We start from the raw sequence: 19,115 nt of genomic DNA, 5'->3' as shown, positions 1-19,115 counted from the left end.
CCCTCCCCCACGGTATAACCCCTGCTTTCCCTGTATTTGATGTTGGTATAATTTGTGGAGGGGAAGGGAAAAAACAAATTGTTTAAATAGGGATACAGGTGCACCCATTGCAACAATGAGATGTACAAATCGTTATGCTGAAAAATGAACTTTACAACTGGGGGGGAGGATGGGGAGTGTAAGTCAGGAAGGGGGGTGGGAGATGGGAAAGGATGGGAAGGGGAAACAAAGGAGGAGGCAACAATGCTTGATAAGAAATGTACTCATTACCTTGCCCATGTAATTATGACCACTCTGTATGGTATTTTCACAATTAAAAAAAAAGAAAAATAATCATTTGAGGGCCCCAATGTAAGTTATGTCTTGCAGGTTTTGCCAACTCAAATCATTTACCTTGTAAAATTTTCTCGATATTCTTGTATCATTAATGTTTCATAATTCATAAACATATTAATGATCTTACTCTTTCTATTTTGTACAATCAATATTTATTTAAACAGTCACAAAGGAAAAATTTAATGAAATATATAAATAAATGGAGAAATCATAAACAACACTTTAAGTTGGATACTGAGGTATACTGAGTCTTATACTCAGATATACTGAGTCTTATGCTTAGTCAGTACTCAAATCAAGAAACAGAAAATCACCTTCTGGGATCTCCCCTGGCTATGTCATTGATACTACACCCTTGGATAGCTCCTGATTCTGCCACTTGCTGATCCTCTAATACAATGAGAAATACACTTGCAAAATATTCAGAAAGTGACCATTTTGAGATTACAAATTCTTCCAAATTGTCTGGCTTTAGTGGTGAATAGTGGGAATGGAATGAGATTATAACAAAAAGTATGTCACATCCTAAGTATGAAGGACCTATATTGTCAGCTTTCTTTACTTTTTTTTTATGGTCCCAGCTGTGGAAAAAGGGGAACAGGCCATCATTATAGCACAGGTCATCATTATAGTGCCTCCTGTAGATTACTGAATGTTCACTATAATTAGACTGAGCAAGTCTCAGGACTCAACAAATTAAGGTGCAGCAGCGAAAAGGCAAAGTTGGAGAAGGAAGTGCACAGGTAAGGCCACTTACATCTTGACAACACTGGGAATAGGGCATGACCATTGGGACTCTGAGAAGGATAAGTAGAGCCTGGCTGTTGCTGCTTTATCAGAGTGCCCACCTTAAACATGACCTTGAGACTCCATAGGTAAGTGCTGCTGATTGCTGGAGATGGGGGATGTCTTTGGCTTTGTAAAGGAAGCTGCTGTGATAGGGCAGGTCAAGGTCAGGGAATGAGAAGATTCTCAACTCCCCTGTCCTTTAGAGAAGAGGGAAGGAGACAGAACATAATTACCCTTGTTATTTTCCTAATTGTTTCCAAACTGCCACTGCTTCTGTTTCAGTGACCTATGGAGGCCACTGTGGTTGATACATTATATTCAATGCCGCTATTTTATATCCAGGCCAAGGAGATACTGAAACACTGGGCCTCAATGGCATGTCAGCCTGGATGTGTGTACACACTTCTGCTCTGTGTTTTCCCTGAAGACTTTTTTTTGCCAGTCCTGAGGCTTGAACTCTGGGCCTGGGCACTGTCCCTGAGCTTTTTCTCTAGGCTAGCACTCTACCACTTGAGCCACAGCACCACCTCCAGCTTTTTCTGTTTATGTGATACTGAGGAATTAAATCCAGTGTTTCATTCATGGTAGGCAAGCACTCACCACTAAGCCACATTCCCAGTCTGACTTGGTGTATTTTTGCCTCAAAATAGTAGGGGTTTTATTAAAACTGTGAGTTCCTTCTCTTTTTTTTTTTCCTTTTTTCTTTTTCTTGCTGGTCCTGGGGCTTGAACTTAGGGCCTGAGTGCTGTCCCTGAGCCTCTTTATACTCAAGGCTAGCACTCTACCACATGAGCCACAGTACCACATCCAGCTTTTATTGAGCAGTTTATTGGAGTTAAAGAGTCTCATGGCCTTTCCTGCCAGGGCTGGCTTTGAACCACGATCCCCAGATCTCAGGCTCCTGAGTTACTAGGATTACAGGTGTGAGCCACCAACACCAGTCTTCCATCTTATTTCTTGAGTCCTTCAGACTTCATATAGTAAAATACCTTTGCCCTCTTTATTAAAATTTTATGTATTCAGAATTTTCTGTTTCCTACATCCAGAAATACTACATTATATAGTATTGAGTTTTAAAATGAGGGAAAGAAAAACATGCTTGAGAACACATAATGATATTAAATTACTTTTAGAAAATTAATCTTAGTTCCTTGCTGGTCACTTTGCTAAATACCTAGCCTCAGCTCACAATACACTTCATTCTATATGCTTTCTTTGTCTCTGCTTTATAAATGAGAATATTGGGTCTTACACACACACACACACACACACACGTGCATGCACACACAAAATGTGATCAAGTTCATGTGTTCATGCAATATAAGAATTGGGGAAAACAGCATGTGAATTTTAGAGTAGTTGACTGCAACGTTTCTTAAAAATCTTGAATTTTATTCTTCTCAAGGTTAATGATATCTTTGATATTCCAACATCTGAGAAATGAATACTCTTCCTCACCCACCCCTTGACCCCCCTCCCACACGCTATTTGCTACAGAAAACCTTAACTTGACTTGATTCACACAGCCTGCATTTTGTTGATCCTTGTATCTAAGGTAAGAAACAGTGAGACCAAAGGAGGATATGCTTCGGAAAGGATCACAAGCGCTCAATAGCTATGTACATATAAAATTATATTTATCTAAATGAACTCTAAGAAATGGAAACAAGAGGTTTTTTTGTTATTGTTTGGTTTTTTCTCCTTTGTCATTGTTTTTGTTTTCTGTACCTTTTGTCTTTCATGTAAGATTATCTGTTTCAGGTAGACTAAGGGGGGAGTACAAGAATGGTGGGGGAAAGTGTGAATAAATGCAGTAGTGATACTCACTAGACACTATGCCGGAGGGGGAGGTCAGGAGGAAAAGAACAAAAGAAAGGGAAAAGAAATGTACTCCTTGTAAACTTGTTCAACCACTTTGGAAAGCAGTATGGCGGTTCCTCAAAAGACTCCACATAGATCTCCCCTATGACCCAGCAATCCCACTTTTGGGCATTTACCCAAATGATCACAAACAAGGCCACACCAAAGCTACCAGCACAACTATGTTTATTGCAGCATTATTTACCATAGCTAAGATATGGAACCAACCCAGATGCCCCTCAGTAGATGAATGGATCAAGAAAAAGTGGTATATATACACAATGGAATTCTATGCCTCCATCAGAAAGAATGACATTGTCCCATTTGTTAGGAAATGGAATGACTTGGGAATAAATATATTAAGTGAAGGAAGCCAGGCCCAAAGAAACTTAGGTCCCATGGTTTCCTTTATTTGCAATAACTAGTATATGTCTGAGTCAAGCAGAAAAGGTCAGATAAGTTGATGTTAGAGAAACGAACCCTAAGATATGTATTCAAATGTTTTTTTTCTTTCAGGTGATTGTTTCTAACACATTTATAAAATTATTTCTTTGTTGTTTTGTATGTCCCTCCCCCATGGTATAAGCCCTGCTTTCACTGTATTTGAGGTTGGTATAATTAGTGGAGGGGAAGGGAAAAAACAAATAGTTTAAATAGGGATACAGGTGAATCCATTGCAACAATGAGATGTACAAGTCCTTAGGTGGAAATACGAACTTTACAACTTTGGTTGGGGTGGAGGAAGATTGGGGGGGCAGGGGGCGGATGGGAAGGGATGGAAAGGGAAAACAAAGGAGGGGGCTACAATGCTTGATAAGAAATGTACTCATTACCTGCCCATGTAATTGTAACCCCTCTGTACAGTATTCTCACAATAAAATATAAGAAATGTACTCATTACCTGATTTATATAACTATAACCCCTCTGTACACCATCTATAGAATAACAATTTTAAAAAACAGAAATAAAACAAATGATATGAGAAAAGGAGCCATAAATTGTGTTTAAAATTAATTTTATTTACAGAATTTATTTAAATCCATAACACATCAGAATCTATAAATAGAAATGCTTCCAATAAACTGGTACTTTGGAAGGCAGCAACTATTCACCAAATTATTTAATAATCTTTCAGTTTCATAATGTACAGAACATCCAAATAAATATATTATCACATTCTGCTTTAAATACTATTAGTCTTCATTCTTTTTTAAAATTTGTTTTTCAAAGAGTATTAGTAAAACTGCTTTGGTGAATGACAACTCTTTTGTAAAACTATTTAAAGATAATATACATATTCTATATATATAAATAAGTAACAATAAAAAAGAATAAGTAAATTATATATGATTAACTAACAAAAATAATATTTACTATAAAAATATGATACATTATATATTAATTATAACCAATATGTATTATATTCTTTGTGGATTCATTACATATCAAAACTTTGAACTTCTCATTCTCTCACAAATTCAAGCAAAAAATCTGAATGGAGGAGATAAGGAAGTACTTTCCTTGAGGATTATGTTTGTAAATAAGGCTCTGTGGTCTTGGGAAAAACAAACCAGTTGTCAAACTAATGAGTGCATTATATAGCTTTACTTTGGAAAGCACTATGAAGGTTCCTCAAAAGACTAAACATAGAGCTCCCCTATGACCCAGCAATCCCACTCCTGGGCATTCACTCAAAGGACCACAAACAAGGCCACACTAAAGTTACCAGCACAACTATGTTCATTGAAGCATTATTTACCATAGCTAAGATATGGAAATCAACCCAGATGCCTCTCAGTAGATAAATGGATTAAGTAAATGTGATGTTCTGCTGTTCACTAGTTGGGAATAATTTCTTTCAAGAGAATTGTTACTTACAAATAAACTATAACATATTTGATTACTTCATTGTGATTTTTGTCTTATACATAGCATAACAGAACTGATTTTTTTTCACATTTACTCAAAACAGGAATGAAATAGTAATACTCTCAATGTCCTTCTGTTCTAGTGAGTATACCAACATCCAGACAGATGTCCATCTCTGTGAATCAGCACATAGGGGCTGAAAATTGCATAACCAATGGTCAAAAATTACTGAATATATAGAATTATGGAATAATTCTCTAATGAGAAATTTGAATGTAAAGAAATAAAGCAATCTGTCCAATAGAAGAAAAGAAAACAAAGCATCAGAAGAAGAACACTTTTTGCAGCTTTTATTTCAGGAGTTGTGTAGAGAAGCTTGGCGTTCTGAAGGTAGAGAACACGTTGGTGATGTTTAAGGAGAAAAAGTACCATATAGCCACTGGTTGAACCCATGATACCCTGAAACAAAACATCTCTCAGAACCATGAAAGTGAAAGGAATATCGTTTTCTTTCTTCATTTTTCCTTGTATAAAAAAGCAATAGTTGTCACTTTGGCTAAGTTGTGATGTGTTCATAGGGACATAATGGATGTAGAGTAAGTTTATGCTTATCAAGGAGTTGACTATCCAAAAGAAGACCAACAAAGGAAAGATGTGCCAAACAGACCTGGGTTTGAACCTGTACAATCCAGAAGCTTTGGGACTGATGATGATGACCTGGACTATGGTGAGCAGACTGCTGGTGCATATTGAAAAGCCCCGGGCCACTCTTGACATATAAACAATTATTTTACAGGTTATATCACTAAGGAAGTTCTTCAGGCCAAAAGCTGCTATTGTCCTTGGCAATCCTTTGGAAAGAAGCATTACAATATTTGTAAAAATCACATGCATGAGAATAAATTGTATAGATTTCTTGTCAGTGCCTCCTCCAAACCTACACATATAAATGACGAAAACAGAGATGTTTCCTACAAGGCCAAATACTGTTAGAAAGAGGAAAAGCAGTCCTGTGACCAATTCCAACCCCATTTGTTTCTTCTTAGGCAGAAAAACGTAGACCTGGTGAACACATTTTTGAAGAAAGTATCAGTAATGATTCTGTGTATCTAAAAATATTTCTTGTCATAGAAGTTTTCTAGTACAGAGGTGACATACATGATGGATGTAATGGTACAGTTTATCCAAAGAAAACTCTCTCTTTCTCTCTTTTTCTCTCTCTCCTCTCTCTGTCTCTCTCCTGACCTTTTTCACAGTCTACATGTGGTTTCAAAAAATCATGTTTACTACTAGTATTAAACTACCTAAAATTTTTAGCCAGCCTTTTCAAACATATCCATTCATAATTGAATTGGAGCCACAATTTCTCCCAATCTGAATTTTTCTCTGTTATTTTTTGTTATTTGTGTCACAGTGTATCATATTCTCATTATCCAATTCGAAAAGCTTGAGGTTCATAGGTAACTGTCTGCCTCTCTCATGGACTATACATGTACACTTGTAAAATCAGGTTGCTTCAACTTTAATATCTCAAATCTTATCTACATTTCAGCTTCCAGAGTATCTTCTTTTAGTGTGTGTGTGTGTGTGTGTGTGTGTGTGTGTGTGTGTGTGTGTGTGTGTGTCTGTGTCTGTCAGTCGTGGGGCTTGAACTCTGGCTTGGGTGCTGTCCCTCAGCTCTTCATCTAAGGTGAGCACTCTACCATTTGAGCCACACCACCACTGCTGCTTCTGGTTTTCTGTTCGTTCACTGGAGATTATAGTCTCACAAACTTTTTCCCCCGGGCTGGCTTTGACCTGTGATCCTCAGATCTCAGACTCCTGAGTAGCTAGGATTACAGGCATGAGCCACCTGTGCCCACTCCACTTCTGGCTTTTTAAAGGTGGAAGAGACTCAGATTTTTCTACCCTGCTAGGGCTGGCTTTGAACTATGCCCCTCAGATCTTAACCTCCTGAGCAGCTAGGATTACAAGAGTGAGTCACTAGTGCCAGTCATAGTGTCTTATATTTTGTTCCACATTCTTTTATGGTTTTCAATTCTATTTTATCTCACATTTTGATGAGCATGCTAATTTCCAGCAAGTTTTTTTTTGTCTTGGATCTAAGTTTTATATCTTTGATGCTTGTACCTTAATGTGTATGGAGATGTAGTTTATCTAAACTTCAAACAAATTTGTAATTTCCATGCTTACAAATATTCAGTGATTTTTTTAAACAAATATTCAGTGATTTTTTTCAGTCTGTAGCCTGAAGTGAAATTGTTTAAGTTCTTGCTGTAAATCCCAGTGACCAAAAAAAAGCAGCCAAAGATATTCAGAAACAAATCTTTGAGAAACTTGCATAACTAACTGGCTGCAGGTAGGGATGGTGTCCTAGAGGCATCCTGTAATGTTACCTAGGAGAGTCTTTAAGAAGAGATCTGAGTTCCATTGCGTGATATCAGGAGTCTTTGAAAGGAAGCCTGGATCAATTCTGAATGTGATGAAATATATCAAGGTGGATTAGGAGAACAGAATTGTTACTTGTCATGAGACAAAGTTGCCAATTAGAAATCTACAGTAATATCTTCAAGTAGCAGAGATGGTTGTAGCATCACTGATTTGTAGATCACTCAGGGGGTCATGATGGGCATGTTATAACTGCTGGAGAAAAAAATACTTTCAGTTAAATTTGTAACAGTTTACTTTGTCACTTCTTCTTTCTTTTTAAATTTTAATATATTTTTATTTTCTTTAAGAAGCACAAAGAGTTGCTACACAACAGAGCAGCTTATGAATATAGTGCCTCTTGATTAATGTCACCCCTTTGAGCATTCTCACCCGCCCCTCCCACCTCACCCCTTCCTTTGCTTTTCTTCATTTTTAAGTTATGTATTGAATATTTTTGCCATTAAAAAAAGCAGTCAATGGATGGAATGTATGTTGGTCTGTGTCAACCTTTCGACCCACCCCTTCCTTTATTTTTCTCAGTTCTGTGGCATATACAACGCATTCTTGCCTGCATTTCTCCTCATTTCTCTTGTTCATACTTCTACCCCTCTCTCCTTGCACACCCCCTGCAAGTACCCATTTCCTGGTACTTATTTTATTGGCCATTGATTTAGTCTTTCTAAAGAATTATACTTGTTGTGCTCTCCATAAAGTTTATTATACTTTCATTAATTCATTTATAACCCACTTTGGTTCTACTGGATATGTTTACTTCTAGAGTCACAGGCACATTTTCGTTCCCATAAATGAGGGAAACCATGAAATGTATGTGTTACTCTGGGTCGGGCTTACTTCTCTCTCCTCCTGTCCACTCCCCCTTCTGTCATGGGGCTTGCACCCAGGGCCTAGACACGGTCCCTGAGCTTTTTTGCTGAAGACTAGTGCTCTCCCACTTTGAGCCACAGCACCACTTCTATTTTTTGAGTGATTAATTGGAGATAAGAGTCTCACAGGGACTTCTCTGCCCAGGCTGGCTTTGAACTACAATCCTCAGAGCTCAGTCTCCTAAGTTGCCAAGGTTACAGATGTGAGCCACTGGTACCTGGCTTGGCTTACTTCTCTTAATATAATTTTTTCTAATTCTTTCCATTTCCTTACCAGTGGTACAATATTATTCTTTCTGATGGATGGTGCAAATATTTCTTCCTTTCTTCTTCTTTTTTCTTCCTCACTTCCTCTCTCCTCCCCCCTTTTTTTCTGGTTAACCCTAAAGATATTCTGATTTTTATCAGCACAAACCTCTAATTTTCATACTACAGGACTGCATAGGTTATTATTCTTTCTCATGTAAAAGCTTCAACATCACATCTAACCAAGGACATCTGGCAAGCTACAGACAGCATGTCCAGAATGAAAGAAACTGGAAGTTTAATCCAATTCTTAGGATTTGAATACATTAGAAATACGTGGAATACAATTTAAAGTTTTCACCTGTACTTTTTACTAAATATTGAAAGGTTACTTTAAGTTTTTCTATCCTGAAAGTCTCTGGCAGCATGAATAGTTTGAACATAGGCCTGCTTCTGGGTTTGTATGAGGTAGTTCCATATATTAAGAACTATGTGAGGAAATGAAATGACTATGACATGAATACTCTTTCAGACATCTAAAAATGCAGCATAAATGGTTTTAAAAGACAGGCTTGCACTCAGATTGATGTGTAACACCCCATCTGGACCTAAAACTCAGGAAGTGAGTCAGATACAAATTTCATTTTCTCCAGTAATCTAATGGCACTATTGCTCCTTATTGCATAACACTTGGATCCTATGAAAATAATATGCCTCCATTCTAGTAGCAGCTTGGAAAATTATTACTAGCAATTCTTTTTTTTTGTTGTTGTTCTTGTCAGTTGTGAGTCTTGAACTCTGGGCCTGGGCACTGTCCCTCAGCCCTTCAGCTCAAGGCTAGCACTCTACCACTTGAGCCACAGCACCATTTCCTGTTTTCTAGTGGTTAGTTGGAGGTGAGTGTCACAGACTTTCTTGCCCGGGCTGGCTTTGAACTGTGATCCTCAGATCTCAGCCTCCTGAGTAGCTAGGATTACAGTTGTGAGCCACTGGTGCCTTATTAGCAATTTCTAAAGGAGCAATTGGATATTTGTAATAATTGCCATAGATCCACTAATCAAAAAAGTATATATGCAGTGAAGCTGATTTATATGTATGGTTTCATAGTAAGTTAGAATAGGAAAACTTTAAAGGTGATTTCACAAAGAATGCCTTCAGATTAAGCACAAATACAATCAGGTGGTGAACAACACAATGGAAAAGGAAGCATATGGTGTATAATGGAAATATAGAAATGAAGCAAAATTTAGGTGAGCAAATTTTATGAAAAGCAATAATGCGGACAGAAGTATAATGCATATGAAATTGAGGCTCCCCCTCCTCAGTTTTTCCTAGTAACTTGAAGTCCTTATGTCTTTCTTACTTTTAGAAGAAGAGAAAGGTAAAATCTTATTCAAAGTCTCACCCAAAGCCTTCTAATCTTATCAGTTTCTGAATCCAGAGAAAAAGACGCTCAAGCGTTTGTTCCTAATGGTCTCATTCTTCTGGTTCCGGGTATATGCATTGAGATACCTAAAACAATGGCAGACCCTGAAACTAATAGACCCTCTCTTGAACATAGTAAAAAAGAAATCAAGACTTAGGCTTCTGATAAATATTTACATGGGACACATGAATCAATCAAAGTATTTTCAGATCTACTCACTGTGGTAGCTGTGGTGCACAGAAGTCCTGGGTTAGTCCTGCTAAGCAGAGGCTTCTCAGGCCATATTTGTACCTTTTGATTTAAAGAGCTGTTTGCTTGGATATATTTTACCATGAAGATTTTAGTTTCACAAGTGTCACTTTGTTGGGGAAAAGGAAATCCTCTGCAGAATCTCAGTCCCTAAAGTGTAACTTTCCCTCTCCCTCCACAATTACTATATTTGTATATCCCAGAAGTTGTCTTAGTGTTAATTAGGAGTTAATTATCAAAGGATGTGCAGCAAGACAGTGAGCAACTAGGTAAGTTTCTGTATCTAGAGTTTTCCATTTCCCCAAACCTGCCTTCACTTTGTCAAAACTTTTCTTGAATCAAAATGGAAACTAGCTTCAGAAACACAGGATAAGGCTCTTTCTTTCCTTATGTCTCTTGAAGTATAAGAAAGTAATCAATGAAAATCACTACTGAGAAGCTTGCTTTCTCAGCAAGTCCAAAACATAGATTTGGATAGGATAAATGACCCCTTGCTCTCTTCTGGCCACTGGTAGCCACATTTAACTTTCAAACTGCCTCTTACTGTTGTATATATACCAGTCCTGGAGTTTGAACTCAGGACTCTAGACCTGAGATTTTTTTTTTCTCCTCAGAGCTTTGTATCACAATGCTTAGATCTCACACTCTTGAGTAGTTAGGATTATAGGCCTAGGCCACTGGCACCCACCTATTGATTACTTTTTTAAAAGAAAATATTAAATCCAGTTTAGTACCTTCTTATTAGCATATATTAAATTGTACAATGTAAATTATTTCTTTATAAATGAAATAATGATTTCACTAGATTTTGTAGACTGATTTACCTATGTAGTTCCCCAATTTGGTTAACAATAAGACTACTCTAGTCTTACCAATTCTAGGCATTTTTAGGTAAAACTCCTGAAACACCTCATAAGCAACTCCTTTTCTTTCTGAGTAGAGAATGTCTCAGAAAGGAGTAGTGACTACTGTCCAGGATTGTTTTGGGAAACCAGCTTAAAAGACAGGCTTTGCATTCAGATAAATAGGCAACACCTTATCTGGACCAAGCACATAATTATTGAGGCAGTCTAATACATCCTTCAAGCTAATTCTCTTAAGTAGAAACCAAGATTTTGCTTTTGGATACAAAAAACTATGATAAACACAGTGAACTATTTCAGGCAATAGTAATTCATAGCTTGGAAACTTCACAGCAAGTATTCTTGAGAGAGAAATGATAAGTTTAGTCTTCAGAGTTGTTAGTCACTCCATCAAATAATCATGCCAGAATGAAGTTAACAAATAAGGGTAGCAACCCCTCTGTACAGTGTGTTCACAAAAAAATAAAAAAAACAAATAAGGGTAGCATATTATGAGTAATGGTAATCATATGATGTAATCATATGATCAAAGTGTGATGGCCATGTGGTGAACATGTGCCCCAAATGCAGTGTCTATGTGTTGATCATATGATCAAAGTGTGGTGTCCATATGCCCCAAATTCTGTGTCCAAGTGGTGATCACGTGATCGAACAGCAGTGTCCATGTGAACAAATTGCAGTGTCCACATGGTGATCTCATGATCAAACTGTGATGCCTATGTGCCCCAAATGTTGTATCCACATGGTGATCATGTGGTAAAAGTCTGGTGTCCATGTGATCAAAGTGTGGTTTGCACATGGTGATCACATGATCAACATATGGTGTCCACATGCTCAAAATGCAGTATCCACGAAGTGATCAGGTGATCACAGTGATGTGCATGTGGTGATCACATGATCAAAACATGGTATACACATGGCTCAAAGTGCAATGTCTAAATGGTGATTATGTGATCAAAGTGCAGTGTCCACTTGGTGATCAAAGTGCCCTGTCCATGTAGTGATCACGTGATCAAAGTGATGTGTCCATGTTGTGATCACGTGATCAAACTGAGGTGTCCATGTGGTGATCATGTGAGCAAAATGCTATGTCCACATACCCAAAATGCCTTGTCCATGTGGTGATCATGTGATCAAAGGGCCCTGTCCAAGTGCCCCAAATACCTTGCCCATGGCGGTCACATGATCAAAGTACTATGTTCATGTTGTAGTCACATGATCAAAGTGCAGTGTCCACATGGTGGTCACGGGTTCAAAGTGCAGTGTCCACATGGCAGTCATGTGATCCAAGTACAGTGTCCACATGATGATCATGTGATCAAAATACCCTCTATGTGGCAATCACATGATCAAAGTGCGGAGTCCATGTGGTGGTCATGTGATTCAAGTATGGTGTCCACATGCTGTGTCCAGGAGTTGATCATGTGATCAAAGTGTGGCATCCATGCAATCAAAGTGTGGTATGCACATAGTGATCATGGGATCAAAGTGTGATATCCATGTGTTGCTCTTGTGATAAAAATGGGTGTCCACATGGTGATCACATGATCCTACTGTGGTGTCCATGTGCCCAAAATGCTGTGTCCATGTGATGATCACGTGATCACACTGTAGTGTCCAGATGGTGATCATGTGATAAAAGTGTGATGCAATAGCATAATAATTTTTATTGTATATATTGTATTTATTTATTTATTGTTGTCATAAGATAAAGGGGAATGATAGTTACATGAATCAGGTAACAAGTAATGAGTACAAATCTCTTTGTTTTTTCCTCTGGTCCCCACCCACAAGATGTACAGTTAATTTTCCATGTAAGGTGTTATTCCACCTTTTCTGTATCCTCTATTTACCCTCCCCAGTACAAAAAACAAACATGACAAAAGGAAAAAGAAACAAAAACAGCAACAATGAAATTACCTGTACATAAGAATATAGATTCTAGGGCTGGGAAGGAGGCTCAGTGGTAGAGAGCTTGCCCTGCATGCCTGAGGACCTGGGTTCCATTCCTCAGCACCACATAAGCAAAAAGAAAAAAGCCGAAAGTGGCACTGTTGCTCAAGTGGTAGAGCGCTAGCCTTGAGCTGAAGAGCTGAGGGACAGCGCCCAGGCCCAGAGTTCAGGCCCCACAACTGGAACCCTCCCCCCCTCCCCCGCGAAAAAAAAGAATATAGACGCGAACAACCAAAAAACTTCTCTAACAAAAGTGAGTGAAGTGCTTCTTATTGCACCAAGGAAAAATTGTTATTGCTGTTCTTTTCAATTTGTGTTTATCATATAATATCATATCATCATATATCCTTGTGTCTCTGAATTTTCCTACTTACAATCAGGAATGAAAATTATCTTACTTATATGTATGACAGAAGTATTTTTAACCCCTTTGAGCCTGTCCTGTCTTCTTTTTTTTATTGTGAAAATACTGTACAGAGGGGTTACAATTACATGGGCTAGATAGTGAGTACATTTCTTAACAAGCATTGTAGCCTCCTCCTTTGTTTATCCTTCCCATCCCTTCCTAGCTTCCCCCCGCCCCCTCACCCAGTCATCCCCAACCCCCCACCAAAGTTGTAAAGTTCATTTTCAACATGACAACTTGTACTTCTCATTGTTGCAACGGGTCCACCTGTATCTTTACTTAAATGACTTGTTTTTCCCCTTCCCCTCCACAAATTATACCAACATCAAATACAGTGAAAGCAGGGGTTATACTGTGGGGGAAGAACATACAAAGCAACAAAGAAATAATCTTATAAATGCTTTAGAAACAAATGCATGAAAGAAAAAAAACATTTAAATACATATCTTAGGGTTCATTTTCCTAACATCACCTTATCTGACCTTTTCTGCTTGACTCATATATATACTAGATATTGCAAATAAGGGAAACCATGGGACCTGTGTTTCTTTGGGCTTGGCTTATTGGCACAAGAACAGACCTCAGGACCAATGGAATAGAATTGAAAACCCAGAAATGAACTTACAGACCTATAGCCATCTAATCTTTGATAAGGGAGCTAAAAAAATAGAATGGAAGAAAGAAAGTCTCTTCAGTAAATGGTGCTGGCAAAATTGGTTAACTACTTGTAGAAAACTAAAGCTAGATCCTTATACATCACCCTGCAGCAGAATCAACTCCAAATGGATCAAAGACCGCGGAGTCAAGCAGACACTCTGAAAACATTACAGGATGGAATAGGAGAAACCCTAGGTTTCCTTGGCACAGACCGAAATTTTCTTAATAGAGACGCGGAAACAAAACAAATCAAAGAAAGGTTGGAAAATGGGATTGCATGAAGCTGCAGAGCTTCTGCATGGCAAAGGACATAGCTAGCAAGATCAATAGAAAGCCCATGGATTGGGAGAAGATCTTTACTAGCCATACAATGGACAAGGGTCTCATATCTAAAATATACTTGGAACTCAAAGAATTAAATCCCCCAACAACAAATCCTCAAAGAAACAACTGTCCATTAAATAAGTGGGCAAATGACTTAAAGAGAAACTTCTCTGTCATGTCTTCTTAACTAGGTTGAATTCAAAATAGGTGCTACAAGTATGCAGGGAATTGGGATCTGCAGGCGTTGATGCAAGATGTTCAGGAGCTGCATTCAGAATGGTCCTGACAGTTGATCCTGGGGATTCCTCAGGTTGGGTGCTTCCTTGCAGAAATTCTTGAGCAGCAATTATTATCCATCAATCTCTCTGGCCACCTGGAAGTGTACAAAGCACTTCAAAGCTGCTTTTTCAACCCAAAGCTGCCTCTGTTAGCTTGTTAAGGCATGGTACTCTGATGATTCTGAGTGCTCTAGCTTCCCACTTCTTTGTCTTAACATCCTGGTTTATATTTGCAGATAACTAACTGGTTTCTATCCTTCAGCATTTGTTCAGAGTTTATGTTGCTGCAGTGTAATTGTTTTCACCTTTGGTGTTTTGGTCTTCATTTCTGTCTGCCGCTCAGCTCTCAGCTCATACTTCCCATCAAGTAGATTATGTTATGGAATCTGAGGCCAAGTCACAGATTTCCTGGGCCCGTAATCATTCTTGTGGTTATAACTAGCTTAGTTAATGATTAGTCTTTGAAATTTGGATGTATAAAAATATCCAAGAGGTTTTGCTAAGATTGCTCCTGAAATAACTTCCCCACACAGTACCAACCAATAAGCTAAGAAGTCCTTGCAGCCCTGCTATCATTATCTGCATTGTTGATCATCTGTTTTAAAACTAATGTTTGTAGAGTGACATCTGTTGCATGCTTTCCCCCCCAAGCTTTCCTTTTCTCTTTTCCTTGTAAACCCACTAGTGGTGGGGGAAGGATGGGATTCTCTCCCTTTACTGTCATGTTACCCAGTGCTCTGTAGGGTTCAGTATTTCTAGATTTCATCTGCTTTTTTACTGCCTACAATTTACTGTTGTCCTTCTTTGCCTTTCCATGCCAGGTGACTCTCCCTGAGGTATGCAATTGGTGTTTTGTTTCCTAATCGTTATTAAATATCTAGAGACACAGGAAAGTTCTGTGTTTCAAATCTACCGTCGTGAAATCCTTTGTTCCCCTGTGTTCTTCAGCTTTCAACACATTTGTTAGGTGGGAGTGGGAGTTAGCAGAAAGCAAGGACTTTGGTCAACCACATGTGAAGGGGATTTGCGTCTCTCATAGGGCTATTCCTGCTCCTTGTGCAGATAAAGAATTACCATCCAACACAGAGAGAAGTACCAGGAAGAGAGAAAAGAGAAGGGCTCCCAAACACACATCCTAGGGATCCTTTCACGGACATGGACACACTGAGAATTCTCATGTAGTCTCCGGAGGCAGTGTTCTCACTTTCCTCAGCTGCCTTGGAGGAAGTAGCTGCTTCATTTTCAGACAGAGTGCATGCTAACTTGTCTTCAAAACTTGAGGTCACCATGAGCTTCAGAGCTGTTCAGTCAACCTTTGCAGGCATCTAGGGAAAATACAGTCTTAGGACTGACAGTTACATGTGCAAGAGATCTTGTCCTTGTGATTCTGGCCAGATCTATTCTGTACGCTGTTGTGTAATGAGTGTGAGCAGCACTGGGAGATGGCTAGAGGGGCACCATCAGTTGGCATGCTGTAATTATACTTCCATTTACATGAGTAATGCACAAGTTTAAACCTCACCTGGAACACTATTTTCAAACTCAAGATAGAAAACATCCTTGGAAGAAAATCCATCTCCTCTTGCTTTCCTTTGTATTTATTTGGTGACCACACTTCAACATCTTGAGTATATTTGGAATTTTTGTTTCATAGTGCTTTGGAAACAAATTTGGGCCAATCAATTGCCCCCTGAATCTCTTGTGCTATAGTGAATTACTTTCTCTCATTAATCATCTTTACTTTGTCTTAAAAGCCAATCTCAGAAAAAGGATATCTCTGGACAGTCTTTTTTTATTTTTATTTTGCTCTTAGATTTTTGTTATTAGTTTTATTATTCTTTGGAGAGTTCAATGAACACACGTAGCATATACTAATTAATTTCCCATAGAAAATGAGCAGTATAATCTATTTTAAGGAATACACAGGGGTAAATAGTAAGGGGCTCTGGCTTGATTAAGATTTCTTGCTTAAGTTATGGAAAGAGCCCGGTTGCCTTATACTAGTTGAGGGGATCAAAAAATGTGGTATCTATATACAATAAAATTTTACACAGCTATTAGAAAGAATAATACTATGTCATTTGCCAGAAAATGGGTGGACCTAGAACAAATCATGGTAAGCAAAGTAGGCCAAACTCATAAACAATCAGCACATGCTTTCTCTCATATACAGAAGCTAGATCTAAAATACAGTGAGGCATGATAAGTTATACAAGACTCTTAGCAGTCACACATAGTAAGACCAAAGGAAGATACTCATAGGGGAGAAACACAAAGGCATGAAGCCTATGTGCATCTGATCATATACAATAGTATTTATAAAAATGAGCTGCAGGAAAAAGAAACAAGATTTTTATTTGTTGCTGTTTTTGTTTTCTTTTTGTCTTGTTTGTTTGTCTTTAGAAGGGTAAGAGGGCACATAAATGGGGGGACAAAGGATGAACAAATGCAGCCATGGAACTCAATAGATACTATGTTGAAAATGAACTCTACAACTTGTGTGTGGGGATTGGAGGGTAAAATTGGAAAAGAGATGGAAAGGGTGTCATTGTCCACAAAGATACGTGGACATATTTAACTATAACCAGATCTCAGTACATCATCTTTATAATAACAATAAAAAAGGCAATCAAGGAAAAAAAAGAAAAAGAAGGCATTATCAGGTAACCAGAAACTGCTCTCACTAGATGTATAATTTGCCAGCACCTTGATTGTGGATTTCCTATGCTACAGAACAATCAAAAGTAAATATTTATTGTTTATAAGCTAAAAAGTTCTGACTTAAGGAAACAATAAAATACTAATAATTGGAAAGTGTTTTTTTTTCTATTTTTTCCCCAGTGTAAGCAAGAAGCTAGGAGACACATGATAGGGATCGTAGACTTAGAGGCTGGCAAGATACTGATTTTTCCAATTAATAAACTACTAGGCAGGCACTGGTGGCTCACATCTTAGCTACTCAGGAAGCTGAGATCTGAAGATCGTGGTTCAAAGCTAGCCCAGGCAGGAAAGTCCATGACTCTTATCTGCAATTAACCACCAGAAAACCTGAAGTGGAACTGTGGTTCAAATGGTAGAGCACTAGCCTTGAGCTGAAGAGTTGAGGGACAGCGCCCAATCCCAGAGTTCAAGCTCCAAGACCAGAAAAAAAAAGAACTGCTAGACCAGATTTAGATTGCTTAAGAAATGATTAATGAAAAAGATTGATCTGTTGTTTTAAACCTTGATTAATGTTTTGAGATACCAGAACAACAGGGCATAGAAATTCCTAATACATGCACCTTGAATTTATCGAAGAATGAGTGTAACATTAGAAGCATAGATTTCTGTATTTCTCAGTGAGCCTCCAGGATTTAACAATATGGACATGCCGGTTGATCAGGACCAAGGGGCTGAGAACAGCATATCCAAGTTCTAGAAATGTTTTAATGTTTAGTGTTATGAAATCACTTCTCAAGGTAGAACCTGCATATAAGGAGAACATTAAATCTGCCCAATAAAAGACAAGGAAACAGGTCATAAGAATGAGAGTACTTAGAGTGACTCTGATTTCTGAGCTGGAATTTTTTGCAAACTTGGAGCTATGAAGGTAGAGGACTCGCTTGTGATGTTTATACAGATAGAAAGCCATGTACCCACTGCTCCAGCCCATCAAACTCTGAAAGATCACATCCCGGAGAGTCATGAGGGAGAGAAAAAGCCATCTAACCTCTTGTCTAGATGGTAGCATATAACAATACCCAATGTACATTCCAAACCCAGATCCATTCATGTTATTGACTGCTGTGATGTAGTGTAGCAGGTTTGAGCTTATCAGAGAATTAGAGATCCAAAAGAGGAGGAGATAGGGAAGAACTTGCCATGCAGTCTGTGGTTTGAGTTTTCTCCACAGGGTGGTCCTGGGACTGATGGTGATGGCCTGGACCACACTGAGGAGACAGGTGGTACAGATGGAGAGCCCTCGAGCCATCCTCCTCAGATAAACCATAGGTTTACAACTATGATCATCTAGCAAATTTCTGAAATAAGCAATGATTGCTATTTCTCTTATGCCTATGCTACAAATAATGATCATATTTGAAAAAGCCAAGTGGACAAGTATAAGATTTATGGGTTTTTTGTCAGGTTCCATGACAAAAGTACATACATGTAACACAAATATAAAGATGTTCCCCACCATTCCAGGTCCAGTGAGAGAAAAGAAGACTATTTTCTGGATGACTTTACTCCAAACCTCTTCAGACTTCATCTTCAGAACTAGAAAATTCATTTTAACCAACACAAATATCAATTTCATATTTCAGAGGATGTATTTCTCCATTGATAAGGAAAAGAACAGTTTCTAAAATATCTAAATATATATAGTTCTTTCTCAGCACATCTCATTGTTTTCCTTTTTTACTCCTTTACCTACTTTCTCTAACACAGAAGTGATGATAAATACAACTTGGAAATATATTCCATGGTCATATATTCACTTACCTTTATAAAAGTCCTTCTTTGTATCCTGCATGTTTACAATATAGATGACTACTTTCTTACAG

General features: G+C 38.2%; 2 protein-coding genes across 2 annotated transcripts; both read right to left on the bottom strand.

The window, feature by feature from the left end:
- Positions 1 to 5,080: 5,080 nt before the first annotated feature.
- On the bottom strand, positions 5,081 to 5,887 carry LOC106001395 (vomeronasal type-1 receptor 4-like). The gene has a single exon (XM_013036489.1). It carries the CDS (start codon positions 5,885 to 5,887, stop codon positions 5,081 to 5,083), a length of 807 nt encoding a protein of 268 aa, XP_012891943.1.
- Positions 5,888 to 17,881: 11,994 nt separating this feature from the next.
- Positions 17,882 to 18,820, bottom strand: LOC106001391 (putative vomeronasal receptor-like protein 4). The gene has a single exon (XM_013036486.1). It carries the CDS (start codon positions 18,818 to 18,820, stop codon positions 17,882 to 17,884), a length of 939 nt encoding a protein of 312 aa, XP_012891940.1.
- Positions 18,821 to 19,115: the final 295 nt, after the last annotated feature.

The sequence above is a fragment of the Dipodomys ordii genome, unplaced genomic scaffold (genome assembly GCF_000151885.1).
Source record: "Dipodomys ordii isolate 6190 unplaced genomic scaffold, Dord_2.0 Scaffold293, whole genome shotgun sequence".
NCBI classification, from domain to species: Eukaryota; Metazoa; Chordata; class Mammalia; order Rodentia; family Heteromyidae; genus Dipodomys; species Dipodomys ordii.
The sequence above is the reverse complement of the archived record's forward strand: the minus strand, read 5'-3'. Positions and strand labels throughout refer to the sequence as shown.